This window comes from Alexandromys fortis, unplaced genomic scaffold (assembly GCF_014885135.2).
Source record: "Alexandromys fortis isolate MF-2015 unplaced genomic scaffold, M_Fortis_MF-2015_v1.1 scaffold_0, whole genome shotgun sequence".
NCBI classification, from domain to species: domain Eukaryota; kingdom Metazoa; phylum Chordata; class Mammalia; order Rodentia; family Cricetidae; genus Alexandromys; species Alexandromys fortis.
The window spans coordinates 4,729,540-4,746,545 of record NW_026067949.1 but is presented as its reverse complement, the minus strand read 5'-3'; the positions used below and the strand labels follow the sequence as shown (position 1 = coordinate 4,746,545).

General features: G+C 44.5%; 1 protein-coding gene across 4 annotated transcripts in view; it reads left to right on the top strand.

The window, feature by feature from the left end:
* Positions 1-17,006, top strand: part of Prom1 (prominin 1) — a 99,095-nt gene that overhangs the window by 36,024 nt on the left and 46,065 nt on the right. For all 4 annotated transcript variants that reach the window (XR_007593224.1, XM_050150086.1, XM_050150087.1 and 1 more), the window contains exons 3-4: positions 5,568-5,623; positions 12,448-12,653. Coding sequence is in view for 3 of the 4 variants with exons in the window: in XM_050150086.1 (XP_050006043.1) it covers positions 5,568-5,623; positions 12,448-12,653 (262 nt within the window). In the remaining variant the exon portion in view is untranslated. The remainder of the gene's footprint in view (positions 1-5,567; positions 5,624-12,447; positions 12,654-17,006) is intronic.

Sequence of the window (17,006 nt, the reverse complement as noted above, 5' to 3'; positions counted from 1 at the left end):
AGCATCCTCCCCTCCTCCTTTCTCTTGCTTCTCCATCTCCTCTTCCAGATTTTTCCTCCTATTTGTTTCCTCTGCCTGCCAGCCTCACCTGTCCTTCTCCTGCCCAGCTACTGCCGTTCAGCTCTTTATTAGGCCAGTCAGGTATTTTAGACAGGCAAACTAACAGAGCTTCACAGAGTTAAACAAATGCAGCATAAAAGAATGCAGCACATCTTTGCATCATTAAACAAACATCCCACAGCATAAACAAATGTAACATAGTATTCCACAACCTACAAGCTTCTAGGGTTTCTCCTTATCTCTGCTTCCCATCTCCCTGCAGGAGTGCTGAGATTACAGACACACACCACTGTGGGGATTCAAAGGGCTCTACCCACCGAGACGTCGCCCTCCTCCCATAGGTGCCCTCTAATCACCTCCAGTGATTTATTTGGAGAAGGACGCACTTTGCATCAAATGCTGAGCAATGAATGTGCATCAACAGATGCAGGTGTTAAGCTAAAATTCTAGGTGTAGCTGGGCAATAGTGCCGCACACATTTGATCTCAGCACTTAGGAGGCAGAGGTATAAGTTTGAGGCCAACCTGGTCTACAAAGAGAGTTCCAGGACAGCCAGGATTGTTAACAGAGAAGACCTGTCTTGGAGCAAAAAAAACATCGAGGATGTAGTTCACTTCTTTTGTAATGAACTTGTCAGGTTACCAGAACCAGTCATACTTATACTGACTGAATCAAAATTTAAAGATTTGAGAAAGCAATTGCCTTTTTAAACTTAAAAAAATAGTAAACTGAAGCAACCTACTCAACTAATCAGAAACTTCTGTATTTGTTTGGAGTAATGAGATATTTTCCTGTTGGCAGTTTTCATTTTTGAATTCTGCCTCAGGAAGAGCATCAACAAACACAAACACAGAACCTAGCACGCTGTGACCTATAGTGAGAAGACAGAAGAAGAGAATTGCATTGAATTTCTTCTGCAGTACTCCAAGATCTTTCCCCCTGGGGAGGGAAGTTCTAGGGACCATGCATAAGCACACAGGGATTTATGTTTGCACCAGTTGGCCCCGTCTTGATTTCAACCTGCCTTCTCCTTCAGAAAGAGCCATGAGGGTCTGCAAGCTGGTGCTCATGACTCATCTTGTGGACCATTTTGTGCATGTAACTCTTGGGAGTGTAATCAGAATCAGGTTAGCCTCGATCTCCGTCTGCCCAGAGTAACGCTGTTCAGTATTTAGCAGTACACACGTAGAAGCAGTGGTTTACTCTGGTTATGAGTGTGCATTTTGTAGAGTAGAAAAATCTGGCGGGTGGGAGAAAAGCTTTAGAAGGTGTTCATATGTATGAGGCTGCCGGGGTGGGGTAAGGCATCTTGGGGCTTTGAAGACACAGGGATGAGAAGCAGATGGGAGAAATATTTTATAACTAATCTTTAAAGTGATTTTTTATGGTTTTCAATGGACCTTTTTTTAATGTATCCTTTTTTTTATGATTCCACGAGTTCAGAATCCACGTGAGGATGACTTTTGAAGTCTTAGTTTATGTTTGTGCTGATCTGTTGGTGTCTCCCAAGTCTGCCTGCAGCACGTGTGCGTATGCTCTCTGCTGAGAGAAACGAGCATTTTCTCAGCCTTGCTCAGTCAGGACTGGCAGAAAAATTACAGCTAGAGAAGGAATCTTAAGGGCTACTGACACTGCATCACAGTCTGGATAACTTATTTAGAAAAAGTTATTTTGATTCCTGATTCTGATCCAAGGTTGAGTGACCTCGGATGGAGCTGGCCTTCATGCTGGCAGAGTATGGAGCTGAGGCAAGATTTCCATGGCAAGACCACAGGCAGTGTGCCTAAGAGCAGAGCCCCAGTCACTTTGAGAGTTTCTTTACCCTAGCATCATATAATGGAGTCCTTCAACATCCTATAATGGAGTCAGATTTAGAAGGAGACAAGTCATATTCAAACTGTGGCAAGAAGCACCCTAGAGGAAAGGCTTGAAGGGATATAGCTTATTTAGTTAGACACAGTGATACCATACCAAAAGCCTCAATTTTAGTGATTTTTCTTTTCTGGGGGAGAATTTTTTTTTTAAATCATTTCTCTCTCTCTCTCTCTCTCTCTCTCTCTCTCTCTCTCTCTCTCTCTCTCTGTGTGTGTGTGTGTGTGTGTGTGTGTGTGTGTTTGTGCACCATAACATGGGTGTGGAGGTCAGAGAGCACCTGGCGGGAGTTGGTTTTATCCGTCTATCGTGTGGGTCCCAGAGATCAAACTCAGGTCTTCAGAATTGGTGGTCGGCACCATCGTCTCTTGTCACCGTCCTCTCTTTTCTCTTTAAAGACATGGTCTCACTCTTTAGCCCAGGCTGGCATGCATCTCATTGCTTAGCTCAGGATAGCTTCAGTCATCTTGCCTCTGTCTCCCATGTGCTGTGATTATAGGTATGAGCAGAAATCATTTGCTTCTATAGGCCCAGGCCCAGTGTGGAGGGAGAGTCGCCTGGGGTTGCTCGTTTGTCTCCCTGTGGTTCTGTTATGCTTCTGGATTCAGAAGTTTCTGTGGGATCCCTTATACTCAGCATAGAGGTGAGAAATGTGGCCACCGATGATGAAGGCTGTGGAAAGCTATAGAAGCCATGCAGAGACATACATCTTTCACATTCTGCAGTCACAGTTCATATCATTAGCTGCTATCTGATGACAGAGGACCTAGGGCACAGATCTGGGATGTGGGCCTAGGGAGAAGAGGCCACACAGCAATGCTGCCATGCTCCTGGGCACCCATGTTCTGTGTCTCTCCTTGAAGAGCCAGAGAAGGAAGAGCAGAAAGTGAAGGTACCAGAGCCGTGGCGAAAGATGCTGACAGGCTGATGTAGTAGGTTCAGCACCAGGCTGTGCTGAATCTGCCTCTGGGGTCAAATACCCTTAGTCTCCCCCTTATACACAATAGCAGCGCTTTTAGGGAGTTAATTTTTGGGAGCTGAGGTGTCTTAGTTAGTGTTTCTATTGCTGTGAAGAAACACCATGACCATGGTAATTCTTATAAAGGAAAACATTTAACTGAGGTGCTGGCATACAGTTTCAGAGGTTCAGTTCATTATCAGCATGGTGAGATATGGTGGCTTACAGGTAGATGTGGAACTGGAGAGGAAGCTGAGAGTTCTACATCTTGCAGGCAACAGGAAGTGGACTGAGATACTGGGCGTGGCTTGAATTTGAGACCTCAAAACCCACTCTACAGTGACACACTTCCTCCAACAAGATCACACCTTCTAATAGTGCCACTTCCTTTGGGGGCCATTTTCTTTCAAACCACCACCTGGGCTCACTACTGGGCGTTAAACAGCCTTGTTATGCTAGGCAGGTGATCTACCACTGAGCTATAGCCCCAGGCCCCAGCCCCACCCCTCCCATTGTAGTTTTTACTTTGAGACATTCCTAAGACTAGTGGCTAGCTTTAAATTTTCTCATTGCCTACATAGGTTTTGAACTTGCGGTCCTACTGCCTCGTCATCTTGAACAGCTGGAATTATAGGTTTGTGCCGTGAAGCGTGACTACATTAATTTTTGAACGGCCTAGATCTGTGTCTGGACTCAAGCACTTGACTTACCTGTCTGCCTCTTGTCCCTCTGCAATTAAGGGCCTGTGGAAAGACTTTCCTTACAATGTACTTGAGACTCACTGTATTCGAATGGGTACGAATGAGGCTTTCCCTTTGACCAGCGATGATTTAGCACATAAATTAACACAAGCATGTATAAGACCGTGGCACTGAAGGCAAAAGGGGCTCCAGCCCGTGCATCCTAACCCTACGCTCTGAGAACTGAGACTTATCTGTCCCCCTTTCCCAGTGAGGTTGCTTGCGGCAATTAGTTTTGTACCTGATATTAGACACTAACCATGTGCCCCCACACCTTTGTATGTGTATATATGTGGCGAGACTGGGGGCGGTGAGTGAGGCTGTGTGTGTGTTCACGGGCATGTATGCCGTGACTGCGCATGCACATACATGTACTCATAGGGCCAAGGGAATAATCTTGGTTATCATTCTCAGGAACACCATCCACTTCTTTTGAGACCAGGTCTCTCAGTGGGGCCAAGGACTCACCAGTTCTGCTAAGACTGTCAGAACAGTGAGTCCCGGGAATCTTCCTGTCTGTGTTTCCCCAGGACTGGGATTGCAAATGCATGAGTGTCTGCCAAGCTTTCCACATGGGTGCTAGGGCTCGCATCCGGGTTCTCATGCTTTCATGGTAAGCACTTTACCAGTTGGATCCGTCTTCCCAGCCACTGGACTAATTCTTCAGGTGTTGCGGATAGAACTTGGGTCTTTGAACCTGATCCATTCTGCTAGTGTGCTATGTTCCCTTCTGAACTATTTCAAGAGCTCAATGCACATAACTTCGGAAACATATTTGACTACCTAGATGACCATTAATTTAAAATTTTTAGTCAATAACAGAAACTCTTCAGTGAAATTCTACCAGAAACTCGAGTAATGTTGCCTGGCAGCAGAGGAGAGAGACTGGGGTGGAGCTGCCCACAGGGAGTGGGAAGGAACGGACACAGCTTGCCAGAATTCTAGTTCTATTCCCACAGCATGGACTTCATACCTTGGTTCGGGTCTCAGCTGTGCACAGAACAAAACTGTTTTCCAGAAAGAACTGTCAGGCTCATGGAATTTTGCAGCAAGTGTATGAACATCTTTGTTTCCATGGGAGTCTTTTAGTGGTTGATTCAGGTCAGCGTGAGGCCACACAGAGAGAGCCCTGAAGCTCATCTGGGCATGAGGGACAGTGGGTATTGATGTGATGCGAAAGAGCCTGTCCAGAAGGGAGACCTGGCCTTGGCCTGACTTAACCATCAATCACTTTGAGATTCTTAGGCAAGTCCCTCACTGTCTGGACCTCCATTGTCTCAAATCCTGCCTTGGTGGAGCTTCAGAGAGAGCCATGGCTCTTGTCCAGCTTTGGTCCAGAGCTTGTTATTTGAAAATGTCCCCAAACAAGCATGGATGGAAAAGTGAAAATTTTCCACAGTATTTCTGGGTTTTCACACACTGCTTAGGAGGAGGGAGTTCTCATGTTAACAACCCTTAGGTCAGGCTGGCTTTTAGGAATCATTTGTAAATATTGCAAATGTTGGAAATACGTTGTCTATAAATTAGCAACTTCAGGCCCAGTGGAATGGCTCTGTGGGTAAGGGCACTTGCCACCAAGTCCGACTTGACACCAAGTGTGATTCCTAGAACTTATGCTGGTGGAAAGAGGGAATTGACTCTAGCAAGCTGTCCTCTGACCTCCAGAATGTGCTGTTGAAGGGTAGAGCCCCTAGTCTTGTTCATACTGTGTACCTGTCCTACCTCTCCAATAAACAAATGCTAAGACACTTCAGCAACTTCAGTGTAATGTTAGGCTCATTAGCTTAGTCCTTTACCTACCTTAGAAATAGGACTATCATTATAAGGATGCTATGTCCACCTAAAATAATTTTAAAATAATTAGTAAACCTATATGTATGCATTGTATTCTTTTACTGAAGAAATAATTTTAGTATTTTGTTTTTTTTTCTTTATAGATATGATCAGAAAAATCATACAGAGGAATTTTGACTTCTCAGTTGACTCAAAGGAGGTAACGTTTTTGTTGTTATTTGTTATTAAAAATAGCAAATACGAGAAAAATCATGTCTGGCTTGAACACAAGTCTTTAAAACAATCATTGTTTTATCTGTAATTTGGAAACTTTTTTTGACTAAGGAATTTTTATGGGAAATTGTCTTACTTAATGGATCCCATTTGAGTGGCAGCAGAAGCTTCACAATTGGTGACTGAGGAAAACCAAGTTATGCGTCATTTGAAATTTTCCTGAAAAAAAAAATACTAAGATTTTTGTTTGTTTGTTTGGTTTTCATTTTCAGCTAAGGGAGAGAAGTTCCTTAAGCAGAAAGGCTCGAGAACTCTTAGAAGCTAGACGCCGGGACAGGGGAGCTTGTTTTCCAGAGCAGCTCTCTCCATGGCCGCTTCCCTCCTGGCTCCTTGTTGCATTGGCTGAGCAGCTGCTCAGTGTGCACACGGCTGGAATTAGAGGGATGGTGGAGACAAGGAAGGCTGCTCTTGGACAAGCCCCGCCAGGACCTTATGGTTTCAGGGCAAAGGGCAACGAGAAAATAAGTAGGTCTGAAGAAACATGCAAAGAAACAGAGAAAATCAAGTAATTCTGAGCAGAAACCCCGACTACACATAGTGACTCTCACTGAAGGACAAGGGGACAGGCCAGGTAGGAGGAGAGGACAAGGGGATGGGCCAGGTAGGAGGCACGTTTGGGAGTGCTGGGGGATTGAGTGAGCTCTGAAGCCGCGCGTGGAAGAGAGAGAAGAGCAGTTGGTCCAGAGAGAGAAAAGTGACCCTGGTCAGGTCAGGAGGTGAGAGGTCAGGGTTTACAGAGAGCATCAAGGGATCTCACTGCCCTCACGGCTGCTCCTTCCCTTTCCTTCTGTGACCTAAACAGAAGAATAGATTTCGAGTTTGGATAGTTGTAAGTGTAAGGCCTGGGAAACACACAGACAAGGTGTATGCAGGGTAGTGGGTGAAGGGTGATTAAAAACCAGGGAAATGTGTTTGTGGTGTTCTTAGCCCTCCACAAGGTAAGTAGGGTGTGTTATTTGCTCTTGCTCTGCTCTGAGGAGCCAGGGGAACAACGAGATAGCCAGGACAGGGCTGAACGTGAAAGCCCACTGCCCCAGTTGGCGAATGAGTTCAGACCCTCAAGTTAGAAACATCCACTTCACAGCCTCTATTTGTGGTGAGCGACACCGGAAAAGGCTGAGTGGAGATGCCGAAGAGGGAAGCTGCTTCAAAAGCCATTTTCATCTGTCCGACCATGGGACAGTTCAGGAGGAAACCACCTTGCCTTCTGCTCACTGCCCTGCTAGGACTCTGCAGAGCATTTTCCTTCAATGCTCTCACATCACTGTATCACCAAACTCTTGTCCAGATTGGCTCATATCTCTGGACAAATGCCACGGCTGCTGCTTTCCGTGTGTCTTGAACTTTAGCATGCCTGATGAATCTGATAGCCCCAACAGCAAGGGTTCCTCTTCTAGGAACAGGTAGGAATGGGGACGTGAGCTCACTTGGGTTCAGGTCCGGAGACTCCTGGGAGTGGTCTAGCTACCTCTTTGCCTTCTCTCCAGTGGGAGAAGACACACTGCCCATTAGAACTCACATCCCATTTGTTTGCACAAGGAAAGCGCACTCCAGGGATCTTGGAGGACATTTAGAAAAGAGCGTCCTGCAGGAGTCATTGGGTTTTACTCTCTGTAAGAGGCTCTGGCCAGCATCCGTCTTGAGTATCTGCTCATCTAGAACACAAAAAAGCACTGGTGGCAGAGTACCTACCCATCCTGTCACATGCTGTCATTTCCCTTATAGTTTTTGCAAATGCTTCCCCAGGTACTGCTCTCTGCTTATCCTACCCGTTAGTAGCAACACCGTGGATGTTCCCTAAAGATTTTGATATTGTTCTTCAGGGTGGGCTAGTTCCTGGTATTTTTAAAAGCTCCCTTGATGATTATAATGGGCAACTGAGTAGAGAACAATGGGAAACCAAGGTGTGGAAACAAGATTTTCACTGCTGTACACCACAGAAATAAATTTATCCTGTATTGCCGCTCATTTAGAAAGAGACGAGTGAAAATTCACCCACCCACGTCCGTGGAGGTTTTTGCTGTTATCCTGTAAAATAGATCAGACAGGTTGACCCTTAGGTTAGAGAAATTACAAAAGAATGAGCCATTTGTTATAGTTTATAATTAGAGTGACCTTCGTGCATCCAGCATGACCAGCCACAATAATAACCAAGTGAGGACAGATTTTCCCAGATTACTCATGTGTAATTATTGTATGTAAATATGTAAAGATACCTGGCCTTACCCAGACCTGGGCTCAAGTACCATAAGGGAGGAGGAGGAGACTGGAAATTAATTACATGGGGAGGTCCTTATGGTTGGTGGATATGTCAGTGGTATCAAGCTTGTAGGCTCACCTGGGAAGATAGAACAGAACTTGTCAGGACGCTAAGCTAACCCTTGGGGATATGTCTCTCTGAAATGTCCCCAACCCCCAGCATTTTCCGTGCTTCATTTAAAAATTAATAGAAACATGAGCATTGTTGTTTCAGAGTTGTGAAGATCTGCCCCAGGTGAGGAACAGTTTGCATCCATTCAAGTTTCCAAGCCAGAAAACTTCAAAGCAGTGAAACGGAACCACCTCATTTTATTCTTGCCACAGATGGCATCTAGAAACAGCAGCAACTTTCCTCCCCACTACACGGGCCACCAAGAGGGATAGGTTTATAAACTGAGCAAATGTAGCTTAAGGAAAAATCCACTGAGATGTGCTTTATTTTCCCCTCATCATTGTGGGTTAGTTCATCTTCATCACTGACTGGTCCCCATCTCTGGATGACGCTGAAGAATCTCTGGTTTTGGCCTGTGGCTTTTCTTTCATTAGCTCATCAGCTGGTTAAGTTTTGGTTGCAGGTGGGGCTTGCTGTCTAGGAGGTGATTACAGGAGATGGCTCTACGGCAGCCATTTCTTCTAAGTGAAGCACCGTATCTCAAATGGCAAGTTCAGGGCTACAGAGCAGTGTGAAATAAGATGTACAATGCCCAGACTTCCTGGAGGAGGTAGCATCTATTCTGAAACTTGAGTTTCATTCAGGGAAGGAGGGATAACCTGAGCAGTCAGAGTGAGGAGAGAAGAGAGGAAATGTCCTGACAGAGTGACACCAGACAGAATGGCCAGGAGGAGTGAGGATGTGAAGCCAAGATGGGTAATAAAGGACACGCTGGCAAGTGTGTGTTAGAAATGGCACACCTTTAATCCCAGCACTTGGGAGGCAGAAGCAGGCAAATCTCTCTGAGTTCGAGGCCAGCCTGGTTTACAAAGCAAGTCCCAGGACAGTCAGGGCTATACAGAGAAACCCTGTCTCAACAAACAAACAAACAATTAAATAAATAAAAATAACCAAAATAAAAATGAAATAAAGAAAGAAATGAGGGAACTTCACTGAATTCTGTTAAACAAGGGAATGACGCTTTCAGAGAAGACCCTTTGGAAGAGTTGTCTTTGGCTCTTGGACTCTAGGCTACCCTCCTGACCTGCTTCATGAAGATCATGTAGCAAGCGTATTAATATCTGTAACTGCCCTGCAATTCTCTTTTTCCTAACTGATGATCATATTGACTTCAAACCTTCCAAAAACCCAAATGTGAAATCCAGAACTTGACTCTAATCCAAACACAAATTCTCAAATATACACCCAAGAATCTGTATTCCTTTCTCATGTTGATCCTTCTGCCTTGATTTTTTTTCCAGTGTGGAATATGGTTATGGTTAATGACTCATGTGACTTTTCTGTTTTATTTTGATGCATGCTGCCTCTGCTACACACAAACTCCTCAACTGCTTTGATTTCCACAGCCAGAAAACATAGTCTTGGCTTTGAAGGTAAACTGCATGCCTACTGTTTGTCTGAAGTCGGCACTTCCCGCCCATCCCTGGTGTTGCCCCGTGGTAGTGTTTAGATTGATTGTTTTGTCTGTGTCTCAGCTGTCATATTTAATTTTCCATTTGTCTGATGTCAAGATAATCTACAATGTGCTCAAAGATCATGACACCTGAAAATTAATCAACAAATGGCCAGAACCTGTGGTCTAGAAATCAGCTCTGAGAACACCCTAGGACCGGGAATATAGTTCAGGGGTAGAGCACCCGCCTCTCTGATGTGTGAGGCTCTAAGTTCGGTTCTCAGCACTGTGGCAGGTGGGAGGAAAAGGAAGGAAGGAAACAATGTGTTTTCATTCCCAACACTGTCTGATACTTAGTTGGGAAGGAACATTGGGAAGGTTGTATATTACGTATAAACTTTTTGCTTGATGCTAAAACTAATGCACTGTAAATATTTCAACATATTTTCTCTCCTGGGTTTGAGTTTATCATCTGCTGGGGTTCAGAAAATATTCAAAATTCCTTTCAAATACTAAATAATTTTGTTTGCTGAGAAATGGTAGAAAAAATGTGTAAGTATGTGAGAATTTGTAGTGTCTGGGCTGGTTTCTTAATTGACAGGAGATATTAGTCCTCAAGGAAATGCTAGTCAGTAAATAATGGGTGTTTGTAGACAGGCGAAAGGACACACACACCCTCGGCAACTTCTCTTGCCTTTATTTCCTAATTTTTTTAGCGTCAGCTGTACCCCAGTTCATACCCGAGTGCTCATCTGTAGTTAATTGCTGTCTATTGACTATAAGCTGTTGTCTTCACTTTGTTCATCCGTCATGCCCGTGAGGCTCATCACGTGGATGGGCCCTTTCCTAGTGTAAGGGGACCAGGAGCTCCCAGAAGGACGCAACTGACTTCAGTTTTAGTGCTCTCTACCAAGACATCGCATTTGCTTCTGGCACTGTCGCCAGAGCCCAATAATGCGTCTGTCTTGTACAGACGGCCATTTAAGAGAAGAGACTGGCATTGAGACAAGGAAGGCAACTGTTGAGAGCCAGGTAGATGGGAGGATGGCAGGTTTGTCACCAAGTTCATTTTGCTGGAAATTCAGGAGTGATCACAGGGGCAGTCGATAGGGGTTCACCGACCGATGGGTGACTCCCCACAACAGGTGGCCAGAGGTGCACACGATCACAATTTTCCATAAGGAAATGCTTTTTGCTTCTGCAGATTTCAAGAACAAAGGTCTTTGTTTTCTTCAGCTGTTTTTTGTCATTACTATATTACACGGTGGACAAGCTAGAGGGAGTGGCGGCCCTGAGCTCTCTTTATGAATGCCACACTCACAGTAATGCAAGGAAACACACATTGTCTGATTGGGGAAAGACAAAATGAGGTGGTTGAACAGGAAGTTGGAGGTGAGATCTGGTCTCAGAGCGCGCCTGCAGGAGCAAGGCCCGTGTCTTGATTTACTCCCATCATCTTAGCTGCTACATCAGCCATTGCTATCTTGTTTGTTCACCAAGCCTCAACCTGTGATTCCACCATTCTTTACAAACATGAGGAGGGACTTGGGTGCCGAGGGTGTAGCTCAGTTGACAAGAGTTCTTGCCTGGCATTCATGAATCTACGGGTTCCAGCCTCAATTATATCTGCAGAAGCTAGGCATGGGGGCACATATCTGTAATTGAAGTATCCAGGAGGGTCATTCATTACCACTGAGATCAGCCTGGGATACAGGGAGCTTCGTCTCACAAACAACAGGGGAGTGAGAAAACCAAGAGAAATGTGGGTGACTTTGTGTGCGGACTGGAGTGAGAGATTATTCCATCCTCCAGGTCATTGTTCCATGTGCCCCAAGAACAAGCTAGCAAGGGCCATGAAAACATATTAAGGTCTAAAGATTCCATGTGGAAGTTTGCTGGGTCTTAAGCAACCCAGTAGGAGGAAAGGGTCCCAAAAGCAGGTAACAGAGTCAGAGACAGCCCCTGCTCTCACTGTTAGGAGTCCTACAAAAGGACCAAGCTACACAACTGTAGCATATGTTCAGGGGCCTAGGCCAGTCCCATGCGAGTTCTCTGCTTGGCAGTTCCAGTCTCTGTGAGCCCCTGTGAGCTCACAGATAAGCTGATTCTATGGGTTTTCTTGTGGTGTCCTTGGCCCCTCTGGCTCCTATAACCCTTCCTCCCCCTTTTCGACAAGATTCCCCAAGTTCTACCTAATGTTTAGCTGTGGGTATTTGCATGTTTCTATCAGTTGCTGGGTGAAGCCTCTCTAGTGACAACTGGGCTAGGCAATGATTAGAAGTATAGCAGAATATCATTAGGAATCACTTCATTGACTAGTTTTTTTGTTTGTTTGTTTGCTTGCTTGTTTGCCAGTCCTGTTTGGTTCTATCCTCGGTCTCTGGGCTGTCCAGCCTCTCTGGTCCTGGCCCTACAGGCAGTGTCAGGGGTGGGCTCCCTCTCATAGCACGGGCCTCAAGATGAACCAGTCATTGGGTGGCCACTCCCATAATTTCTGTGCCACCTTTGTCCCAGCATATCTTTAATTCTTTTTATAAACATTGAGTTTGTCACTATTCAATCCCATCTAACATGGTTCAAATCCCAGTCTACTACTAATTCTGTTTTTCTGATGTAGAGTACCCTGTTTGTGTATGACTCGCTAGACAGAGCTATTTTTAAAGCCATCTGGAAAGGAAAATGCCTTTGAAATTGAAAGTAAACCATTTTCCCACTTGACCTTGCTCTTAGGTAACTTCCAGGAAAATGAAAGAAATATTAAACTCTTGGCCAGAATTCTAGTAACTCAGGACTCCACTTCCTTCAAAAGCTCAGCGAGCTTCTAAATGGAAAAACACACCAATGCGTGCATACCGAGCTACTCACGACTGTGGAATGTTCTTTCTGTTTCGTGTGACATGTACTGTGTCTTTCCTTCACGTTGCAGATTGCCTACTATGAAATTGGAATCCTTGTCTGCACCATCCTGGGACTGCTCTTTATTATCCTCATGCCTCTGGTGGGCTACTTCTTCTGTGTGTGCCGCTGTTGTAACAAATGTGGCGGAGAGATGCACCAGCGGCAGAAGGAGAACGAGTCGTGCCGGAGGAAAAGCTTTGCTCTTTCACTCTTGGTCATTTGTCTGCTCATGAGGCAAGTCTAGTCTTAGACCGTAGTCATTAGGGTGTTGCAAGGTGATGGGGAAGACCTCTTTCTACCTTTCCGTCCATGAATTTATTTTACTTTTCTCTTTATTTCTTCTTCTTCCTCCTCTTCCTCATCTCCCTCCTCCTCATCTCCCTCTTCCTCCTCTTCTTCACCTTCCTCTTCTTCCTCCTCCCCTCCTCTCTTTTTTTTTGTATAGATAGGGCTGCCCTGAAACTCACTATGTAGACCAGACTGGCCTTGAACTCACAGAGATCCGGCTGCTTCTGCCTCCCAATATGCTAGAATTAATATTAATAAAGGTATGCACCAATGTCCGCAGTCTTTTTCCCCCCAAGACAGGATACCAATACATAGTTACGGTTAACATCGATCGTACACATAGTAAGGACTGCAGAAGTCCTGGCTGGCTTTGAACCTCTAATAATGCTTACTCCAGCTTCCGAGTCCTGGGACTACAGGCATGCCTTTACCACACCTCGCTGAATCCATGCATTTAAAGTGAAACAAAGCAGAAGCATCAGAAGCATCTATCTCACAAAGCTGCCACTGTGCCTAGAAGGTGCCATCGTCTGGAAGTGGCCCCACCTTACTCCACGTGCTCTCCTTTTAGTATTTTTCCCTCTCATTGATATCCTGATAAACTGGGTGTGTGTGGGGGCACATTGGAATGTGAGGATTCAGGCACACATGTGCCATGGCCTGTATGAGGTCACAGGACAACCCTGGATGTAGGCCTTCTCCTTCCATTTTATTTGAGACAGGGCCTCTTCGTTATTTTCCCACTGAGAACTCTAGGTGAGCTGGCTGACAAGCTTCTAGGGATTCTACCGTCTCCACCTCCCCCCTCCTAGCGGGAGTACTGGGGTTACAGATGTTTGCGATGCATGTTTAGTTTTTACATGGTGTCCTAGGATTTGAACTCGAGTCCTCATGCTTGTGTGGCAAGCACTTTTACCCACTGAGCCGCCTCCCCATCCCCTGGTGAACTTGGTGGCTGAAAGCCTTTACTTTCCTCCTCTGCTACCTCTGTGGAGGCTGACAGCATGCCGGCAGGAAGCAGAGCCTCCGTGCACTAGGTGATGCCAAAGGAATGTTGGCACACCCCAGTACGCTGTAGATTTGTGAGGATGGTGAAATACGGAAAGCTTCCTAGCTATTTCAAAACCTGCTTTGCTTGAGTTTGCTGTCTGTTTGCTCCTGCTGGTGAAGTTTATATCCACTCTCCTTTGTGATCTAGGATGCTCCATAGAGTTATTGCTATTGGTAGAAGTTTCCAGCTAAGGGAACAGACCAGAAACTTACATGCCTTTAAGATGTTGGACCCATACTATTGGACCCATGTGTATTCCCCAGCTGAAGAATGCCCAATCGTGCTATGGGCCCCTTCTTATGATCTTTTTGCTGTATTGCTCCACGGTTCTTCAATGCATGTTTTTTTTTTTTACATTTTTTTAAAAATACATTTTAATTTATATTCATGTGCGTGTCTGTGTGTGAGATGCACACGCACATATGCACCTACAGATGGGTAGGGGGAGGGCAGAGACAGACAGTGTGCATACATACAGAGGTCAGAGGTCAACTCCTGAGACTCTGCTCTGGTTCTAACAGGATCAAACTCAATCATCAGGCTTGGCAGTAAGTGCCTCTACCCACTGAGCTATCTTGCCTGACCTCAGTGAGTATTTCATGGGAAATGAAGTCCCACGTGCACAATGCTAAACTACTTGACTTTCCCAAAACATCACATTTGCTCAGCAGCTAGAAGAGGTTTTAAGTCTAACAATGTTTGTGTTTAATTGGGACTTAAGCACAAAGCAGTAAGTCCTATACTTAAAGTTCTGGGTCCAAAGCCAGAGAGAAGTACTTCAGTGTGATCATTGATAAAGGCCTGGCCAAGATGCATGACTTTCAAATATACCCACCAAAGATTCACAGATAGACATTTGTCGCCGAGAGATGACAAGGAAAAGCAATTTGCAGAGCTGGTAACTGTGATAAAAACAGAAAGAGGGGAGTACCATCACTTTGTTTGTTTTTGAGACAGGGTTTCTCTACACAGCCCTGGCTATCCCAGGACTCACTATATAGGCCAGGCTGGCCTTGAACTCACGGAGATCCACCTGCCCCTGGCTCCTGAGTGCTGGGATCAAAGGCAAGTGCCGCCACACCCTGCAAAACACCTTTTTATATTTGGAAAAAACATAAAATATGTGAAATGATTGAAAGAAAACCAATGGCTGCCCTGGAAAAGAAACGGAAGGTTGCTGGGCAGGAACTGTGGAAGGAGCTGTAGTTCAGCTGTTTGGCTCCTGAGGTTCTATCCCAGGCTGGGTGTCACCTCTGAATTAGTTTAAACATGAACAACAAAGGATCATCACCAACAAGAAGCCAGTTCATTATTTCTTACCCCAGAGGAGTGACCATGGAATTAAAGACAGGACTTCACATTGACCGTATATTAATATCTGCATAAACAGGACTTAAATGTGTGCTGTTAGCCTCCTGCACTGTCAGCTACCCAGAGGACTGCTGACCTTCTTGCTCGTACACTAAGTGAACACATCTCTTTTTATCTCCGACTTTTTTTTTTAATATTTATTTATTATGTATACAATATTCTGTCTGTGTGTATGCCTGCAGGCCAGAAGAGGGCACCAGACCTCATTGCAGATGGTTGTGAGCCACCATGTGGTTGCTGGGAATTGAACTCAGGACCTTTGGAAGAGCAGTCAATGCTTTTAACCTCTGAGCCATCTCTCCAGCCCATCTCCGAATTTTTTTGCGCTGTCTGTCTGCCTGAGCCTCTCATGTATAACTCAAATCTGTTCTTTCTTTTTTAAAAAAATTTATTTATTTATTATGTATACAATATTCTGTCTGTATGCCTGAAGGCCAGAAGAGGGTGCCAGACCTCTTTGCAGATGGTTGTGAGCCACCATGTGGTTGCTGGGAATTGAACTCAGGACCTTTGGAAGAGCAGGCAATGCTCTTAACCACCGAGCCATCTCTCCAGCCCCTGTTCTTTCTTGTGTAATTCCTGATGTGTCTGTTTTTCCCTACTTCCCTTTAAAGCCTTCTCAAGGTGGGTAGGCCCAGCAGCATAGGGGCTAGCTAGTTATCAAAGAATGTAATTACAGCCTCCAGACCTCTCGGACTCAACAGGGCTTCACTAGTGTTTCCTAGAAGCTAGCAACACACACGCTTCCTTCACCCACGGACTTGGCCAGCATGTTTTTCATCTATACCCTAGGCATTAACGGCCAGACTCAGACCAGGAAGTGCCATTTGAGCACACTGCTTCTCCTGTGATTCCCTACTGAGCAAGCAAATCACTTCTTAAGAAACTTACCTGGCATATATGAGTGTTGTGTCTGCAAGCCTGTCTGTGTATCACGTGTGGTTCATGGCCAGTACTCACAAAGACCAGAAGAAGGCATTAGATCCCTTGGGACTGGAGTTATACATGGTCGTGAGCCTTTATGTGGTGGGTGCTGGGATCTTAAAATGGGTCCTCTAGAAGAGCAGCCAATGTTCTTCACCGATACACACAGGCCCCCAAAGCTAATTGCATTTTTTGCTTTATGAAAATACATGTCAAAATATTATGAAGATTCTTTATTACACAGTTTTATTTATCTAACTCAATAAATATTTGCATATGTATAAAGGGATTTTCATTTTTAAAAGGAAAAGAACCGTGTTTTCTATATTGGATTCCTCTTTTAAGTTGGGCTTCTGTTTACATTCCTATAAATTACTTAGGACCTCATTCTGAATTTTTACTGTGCTTAAAATACCAAAATATGTAAAGAGAGCTATAAAGTAAGATACAAATTTAGTTTCCATTTACATATTTACATATAGCTCAGCTAGCGTTTTTCTTCAGATGAAGACCTACCAAAACTTTTTTGCTAGGCTTTTTATTTTTTATGTATATATTAGTTTGGAAAATTGTTTTTTAAAAATTTCTTGATTCTCTAGTTTTTTACACATTTAAGTTTTTTCTCAGCCTAAACAAAACATTAGTTTTCAATTAATAATTTCAGATTTCAACATAATTAAGCCAGAGATAATCTCTTGTTTAAGCATGTGGCAAATTTAAAACTACTTAGATTTTATGTTGTACATTAAACTTATGTGTAAGATGGGGTGTTTTTTTTCTCCTTTAAATTCAGACATGTAGACTGAAGTTTCTGTCCCGCCTGGTCCCACAGCTGTTCAGGCCCAAAGAAACTCACAAAAACTATATTAATCTATATTAATTGTAACATTGTGTACCTATTAGCTCAGGCTTATTATTAATTAGTTCTTACAACTTAACCCATATTTCTTATG